The sequence below is a fragment of the Dictyostelium purpureum genome, assembly GCF_000190715.1.
Source record: "Dictyostelium purpureum unplaced genomic scaffold DICPUscaffold_271, whole genome shotgun sequence".
Classification (NCBI taxonomy): Eukaryota; Evosea; class Eumycetozoa; order Dictyosteliales; family Dictyosteliaceae; genus Dictyostelium; species Dictyostelium purpureum.
The window spans coordinates 1-7,517 of NW_003519607.1; the positions used below are offsets into that span (position 1 = coordinate 1).

The 7,517-nt window shown below is 24.1% G+C and overlaps 2 protein-coding genes across 2 annotated transcripts in view; both read left to right on the forward strand.

Moving 5' to 3' along the window:
• Positions 1–117: 117 nt before the first annotated feature.
• DICPUDRAFT_98969 (uncharacterized protein) lies at positions 118–4,933 on the forward strand (the record flags this gene model as incomplete). Its single annotated transcript, XM_003291284.1, has 7 exons — positions 118–574; positions 644–962; positions 1,042–4,097; positions 4,241–4,335; positions 4,372–4,530; positions 4,656–4,823; positions 4,916–4,933. The coding sequence occupies exons 1-7, from the start codon at positions 178–180 to the stop codon at positions 4,931–4,933; spliced, it is 4,212 nt and encodes a 1,403-aa protein (XP_003291332.1). The 5' UTR covers positions 118–177.
• Positions 4,934–6,493: 1,560 nt separating this feature from the next.
• DICPUDRAFT_82006 (uncharacterized protein) overlaps positions 6,494–7,517 on the forward strand; it is a gene marked incomplete at both ends in the record, with an annotated part of 1,596 nt that continues 572 nt past the window's right edge. The window contains 3 exons of the mRNA XM_003291285.1: positions 6,494–6,520; positions 6,587–6,767; positions 6,847–7,456. Of these exons, the coding sequence (XP_003291333.1) occupies positions 6,494–6,520; positions 6,587–6,767; positions 6,847–7,456 (818 nt within the window). The remainder of the gene's footprint in view (positions 6,521–6,586; positions 6,768–6,846; positions 7,457–7,517) is intronic.

The window sequence follows — 7,517 nt, forward strand, 5'->3', positions numbered from 1 at the left end:
TAATTTTTTTGAAAATTTAAATTTTTTTTTTTAAATTTTTTTATTTTTATTTTTTTCATTTATGTATTATATTATATATTTGTATTATATGTAAATAACTATTTATTTAATTTATCTAATAAATACTATATATTTAAATTTATATAAATATTTTTAAATAATTTATAAATTAAAATAATGGATGAATCGGAATTAGTAGCATTATTATCAGAACTTGGTTCATGGAAAAGAAATAAAAGCAATAATGATAATGATAACAATAACAATAACAATAACAATAATAACAATAACAATATAAAACAATTAAATAAAAATATAAAAAAAAATTTTCAATTAAATAAAGAACAGGAAGATTTAACCATACAAAATGAATATGACAGTAACAGCAACAGAACATTTGAATGTGGCGAGGATTGTCTAGAGGCTGCAAGAATTTTATATCGTATGCTAAAGGAAGATGACGAAATTGATAGAGCAGTGTTTCATTATCTTGGTAAAAATAATATTGTAAAAAATAAATTGATTCCATTACTTATTACCCAAGCATCAAATACAGATTTGGTTATTTCAATTTGTAAGTTAAAAAAAAGTTTCTTTTTTTATATAAAATAAATATTAACTAAACCTTTTTTTTAAAAAATAGTGAGAATTTATGTAAATTTAACATATCAATTACCAATTAATATCGAATCATATGAAATACCAAAACAAAATTTATATATGTTAAATTTTAAAGAATCATTTTTAAATAGAGAACTTTTGAAAACTTTTTTAAGAATTTTAAACGAACCAATGACTAGATTATCTTTATCAAGCGGGTCAAATCAAGACTATTTAATTATAGAGTTGATTTTAACTTTAATCAAAAATGTATTACAAATTCAAGACCCAATTTCATCAGTTTCATTAGAATTTGAATATCGTTGTCATATGCATAGTAAATTAATAGAGTTATTAGAAGAGTAAGTAGTTACAATAATAAATAAAATTAAACTATAGATAGATATTCATATTCTAATAATTATTTTTTATATTTTACAGATCTGAAATTTTAGAATTATTTTTAATTTTATCAGAAACCATTAAAAAAGATAAAATTTTTAAATCAATTACCAACTACTCACTTTTATTATTGGAAATTTTCACTTTATTATTAAAAAATGATACTCCAAACGAAATTTGGTCAAATGAATCAACAACATCAACCCCATCATCAGCATCAACATCAACTTTAAATGATGAATTAGAAAAAAAAGAAAGTTTAATAAATTTATTAAAAAAAGAAAAAAAATTGTCAACAAAATTAATTACAAATTCAAACACAAGCAGATTTATTGGTGCATATTCAAGTTTTTCAAATGTTGATGGCAAAAAGATTATAAATAAAACTTTACCAGATTTAGCAACCCAAAATGCAATTAGACCAACCAATCTACACAGTGGTGTTTTCAATTCCTCCCTATTATCAAGTCGTGTAAAAGCTATTGGTGAAAGAAAAAGAACTCCATCCTCTTTACAAGTTAGATCCATCTTAAAGAATTGGTCTGAACAGTTCCTGGACGGAAGCTATGATAATTTAATGTCCATTATTATTCAAGAGTTTGCTAAAGACGATAACCAAATTTTAGATAGCGAAAAACTTAATTTCCTTTTGCTAACAAAGTTTTTCACTGGTTTTTCCCTACAACTCTTAAGATATGTTTCAAAACAACAAGAAGAAAAGAAGAAGAACCAACAAATGGAAAAAGAATTAGAAGAAGGTGTTGACAAAAGATTTGAACCACAAGACGATGACGAGGAGGCTGATGAAATTGGTGTTGATAAGTTTACAATTGATAATATTATTGGGTCATTATCTTCAACATTATCAATTTCAAATTTCCAATTTATCTTTGGTTGTTGTTCCACTTACCAGACCACAAAGAATAACCTATCGCTCGAAATTTGTGTTAGCACTCTCAGAGAAATGATATCTTTGCTAAACTATATGTCTCATTCATCTGTTGAAGAATATATTAAAATCTCTTATGAAATGCAGTCAAGTATCTATTATGACCGTGACGCTTATCTTAAGCTTATTGTAACTTTAATGCGTAATTATCAACCATCAATCTTTAGTAAATCAATGATAATCGATTTAATTGATTTGGCTCACACAACAATAACAATGGTCGAAAATTTTTGTAAAAAGAATCAATCTATTGTAGTAAAATCAAAGAGACAATCAAAGAAAGCAAAAAGATTAAATGAAGCTGATGATCAAGCCATTAAAGAAGATGATAATGATGACGATAGTACCAATAAAAAGGATGAAGAAGAAAATGAAGATAATGAAGATCAAGAAGAAGAAATAGAGAATCAAGTTAAATCAAGTATGGATTTTGAATCATTTATGGCAGAATTTGCAAACTATGATATCATCAGAAATATTGCCTTAGTATTGGGTTGCTATCATACAAACTCTGATATTTTAAATTATCAAATCATTGAAATTTACAAGAGAATCGCTCAAGATTTGGATTTAGAGCCAATGTTTTATCAAATTTCTTTGTTTTATCTCTTTAAGAACCTTTTAAACGATCCATTGATCATATCAAAGGATAAAAACTCTAAACAACTCTTCCAAGTTATTAATCAAATCCTAACAAACTATTTCAAAGCTGTCGAAACAAATCAAACCCTTTTAATTGATATTTTAATACCAAAGCACAAAACTGATTGTTTTTATATCAACAATAACAAACATCAACCTGGTCTTGAAGATGAAATTGGTGGTATCCCTCAACAAAATGAAGAAGATGAAGATAGCTCATTAACAATTTCAAAAGAAACTGGTAGATTAAAAAAAATGAAATCAGATGACAGTGATGATGGTGAAAACTACTTTGAAGATGAAGATAAAATGATATTGCAAAATGTAATTTCAAAATTAGAAGACTCTTTAGATCGTGAAAGATTAACATCAATTGTTCAAAAAATCAACTCTACCAAAAATGGTTCAACTATTATCGAATGGCTTCAAGATCACTTATTAAATGCAATCACCAAAAGAAATAAAGAAAAGAATAACCCAAAATACACTCTCTATCAACTCGAGTATAATGAAAATCAAAACTATAATACAAATAGGCAATTAGATATTCTATTTAAAATCGTTTTAAAGTTTAAGCTTCCAATTTCAAAAACAGATAACTATTCAATTCCAGAATTTAAAATTTATTCCCCATCTTATTTAACAACAATATATGAAACTATCAAAGAAGCTTTATTAAATCAAGAAAATGAAAAAATAGAAAAATTAAAGAAAAAAGAAATTTTAGAAAAAGAGAAATTAAATAAATTAAATAAAAAGGAAAAAAGAAAATTGAAAAGAGTAAAAGATGATGATGATGAGGAAAAAGAAGAAATTATGAATGACGACCAAGAAGAGGTTATGAACGATGATCAAGAGGAAGTTTTGAATGAAGACCAAGAAGAGGTTATGGACGATGATCAAGAAAAAGAAATAACCAAAGTTAAAAAAAATAAAAAAGATAAAAAGAAATCAAAGAAACATAAAAAAGAATATGTCGAAGAAGATCAAGAAGAAAATAATGAAGAGGTTGAGGAAGAGCAAATTGTGAATGCTGAAGAAGAACAAGTTGAGGAAGAGGGAGATGATCAAGTTGAAGAAACTAAAGCAGAAAGAAAAGCAAGAAGAAAAATAGAGAAAGCAGAAAAGAGAGCCAGAAAGAAAGAAAAGAGAGAAAAGAAAGAAAGAAAAAGAAAAGAAAAAATGGAACTAGAGGAACAAGAAATGGAAGAGGTTGAGGAAGTGGAAGAGCAAGAAAAGGAAAGAGAGGAACAGGAGGAACAAGAAATAGAAGAGGCCGAGGAGGTAGAAGAGCAAGAGGAGGAAGAACAGGAAATTAAAAAAGATAAAAAGAAAAAAAAGAAGAAAGAGAAAAAAAATAAACTAAAAGATGACAAAGAAGACGATGAAGATTTTGAACCATTATTCCCAGAAAGTGATGATGATAATATTGAAAAAGAAAGTTCAAAAAAAAGAAAAAACATATCAAAGAAAACAAAAAAAGAATATAGAGAAGAAGAAGAAAGTGTATCCTTTAAAAAGAAAAAACATAAATCCAAATAAAAATTAATTTCTTAAATATTTTTTCCAATATAATTTATTCTCCATTTTTAAATTTTATTTTCTTTTTCCTTTCTTTTTATAATATAAAAATATTCCAACAACAAGATCAACAAAACCAACAAGAAAAGGTACAAGACCAACAACAAGATGAACAAAAAGAAGATCAAACAGAAAAGGCACAGGATCAACAACAAGAAAAGGTACAATACCAATAAGATAATCAACAAGAGCAACAGGATCAACAAGAGCAACCAGAAAAGGTACAAGACCAACAAGAATATCAACCAAAAAAGGTACAGGAGCAACAAGATCAACAAGAAAAGGTACAGGATCAACAAGATAATCTACCAGAAAAGGTACAAGAACAAGATCAACAAGAATATCAACCAGAAAAGGTACAAAACCAATATCATAATAAAAATATACATTATAATAAAAACAGCAAAAACAACAATAACAATAATAACATATACAAATAGAAATACAAAAATTTATAAATAAATAAATATTAATATTATAGTTTAAAATTTTTATTGATTTTTTAAAAATTATATGCACATCGGGGCAAAATGGCGGGAACTTATTGATGACTTGCGGTCACAAATTAATACTAATTATAAATAGTAATAGTAACAATATTAATAACAATAATAATTTTAGTAGTAATAATAATAATTTTATAATCACAGTAATTAGATGTTTTTATAAAAAAGTTTATATAATTCCTATAGAAAAAATTATTTTAAATTAAAATTAATATTAGTATTTTTCTATTTAAAGATTAAAGAAATATTTTAAATCAATGAGCAAAAAAAAAAATTAATTATTATATCTTACAACAGGAAAAATATTTTTTCAAGTAGTAACTCATTTTTTTGGATAAAAAATAAAATACCAATATACTGAATTTTTGAGTAAGTGTGTAAAATAAAAATAATTAAATAAAAAGAAAAAAATAAATTAAAAAAAATAAAAAGTAATAACAACAACAATAAATAAATAACCCCAACACACAATAACCTACACCAATTCCTTTAAAACGAAGAATATACAAATTAGGTTTGATAAATTTTTTGAATGAAAGGAAAAAAAAAAAAAAAAACAATAAAATTATAAAAACAAAAATCATTATATTTATAATAAAAACAGTTTTAAAAAAAACAGATCTTAACTCAATCACCATCCAAATCTAATAAAATCTTAATAAATATGATACTATAGTGTCGACAGTGTTAAAGTAAAAATATTTTTTCAAACGATTGAATTACACTAGTGTAATATTTAGTGTAGTTGTAATAAAAAATGATATTGAATAAGAATTTAATACGACACTATTTATATATGTTAATTCTTGCAAAAAATAACATTATTAAACAACCCAGCCCCATTATCTTAATTTAAATTGTTATTAAAATAACAACCTATCAAAACTACTACACTTTGGAAATTAAAAAAATTTAACAAACCTCCAACTCTAAAAATAAATTTTTTTTTTTTCCTCGCAGTGTACTCCTTATTTTCCCAAAAAATAAAAATTTGATTATTTAAAAATGTTTACTTGTGTGTTGATTGGGTTAAATATGAATTAAGTAATTTTTGGATTTCAATTTAAAAAATATATGTATACAATAGGGAAATTGTAATAAAAAATTTTAATAAAAATACCCCAAAATACTCGCACAAAAAAAAAAAATTAAGTGGTATTTTTTATTTTTATTATTTTTATTATTGATTATTAGAATTGAAAAATTATAATTTATATTTTGTTTGTTGGTGTTTTTATTATTTTTGTTGTGTTTAGTTAATCAATTTTTTATATAATTTTAATCTAAAATATATCTGAAATAAATTACCAATACCCTTTCTTTTTTTATAGCCATTATGAATGAGCGCACACCCTTAAACACATCTCTACAGTGGTGTGGGGTATTTTTTAATTTTTTTAATTTTTTTTTGTTACCGCTATTTTTTTAGATGTTGTGTGAAATATAATCAAAATGTGGTGGTTTTTATGTATTATTTTTGAAAAAAAAAATTTTTTTATATGCAAAGTAATTATTTGCATATTAAAAAAAAATTTTCAATATTTTTTTATAATCACCCCTTGACACACACATAGCACTTCCCCTCCATAATAAATATGGATAAACAAATTTATTTGCTTCCTTTTTTTATTTTCAATAAATAAATTTATTAAATATATTTTTTTTTATTTTTTATTTTTTTTTTATTTTTTTTTTTTTTCTTTAAAAGTTGAAAAATTTTGTATCTTTCAACCAATTAATAATAAAAGTTAAAATAATAATTCAATTGATTGTCTTTAAAATATATATATATATTGAAAAAAAAAAAAAAAAAATGTCTTCTCTTTACAAAACTTATAATGTAAATTTTTAATTTAAATCATCAAATTAAATTCTTTTTATTAATTTTTTTTTTTTTAATAATTAGGAGGTTCCCTCAAAAGATAAAAATGATGTACCTAGTGGAAATGTTCGTTTCAGATTAAGTGAAGAATCCTATTCAATTATTCTCTTTTTATTTTTTAAATTGGGTGGATTTTATGATGTTATAATCAATGATTCTCCAATAAAATTTTTAACCGAAATTCAATCAATGCAATATTTTAAGGGTAAGAAAAAAAATTTTAATTTTTTATTTATAAAATTAAATAAAACTAATTAAAATAAAATTTTTTTTTTTAAAAAAAGATGGGGATCTTCATTTGGTCCACTCTAAGGAGAAGGTTAAAGTTAGAAGAATTGATGACTCCTCCAAAAAAAATAAATGGAAGCAGAACGGGGTTGAAAATAGGGTCTACACAATCAGTGAAGATAAAAGTATTCATATTTATAAAAGAACTTTAACCTGGGAAAATAAAAGAGGATTTAAACTTTGGGAATATTCAATTAGTTACAAAAACAATGACTATGTAAGCAGTATCTTACTAAGACATTATTTGGAAGATAAAATTGTCACTGGAAATGGCCATAACTATAGCACTGGTCAAGTCCCTATTTCTATTCGTCTAAGAGAAAAAAATTCCTTTATAGAACATGAAGTGATTGATATATATCCGCTAGATAAAAAATGTTTTAAAGCAATTAGTGACTACTGCAAGAAATTATTCCATTGCCCAGAACTTCTAGCTCAAAAATACTATGGCCTATTTTATTTTAATGAAGACTATATGAATATTCCTGAAAAAAAAAGATGCAGAAAAGGCCAACCCGAAAGTCTCTCACCAGAAACTAATCAAATTCCAAAAGAATACGGTTCCAATAATAATTTGGATTATATAAACTCAGTAATTAATGATGAGTATTTAAATAGTTTAAAAAGAAAAAAAGTAAAAAAAGAAACTTTCAAGAAGAAGCATTGG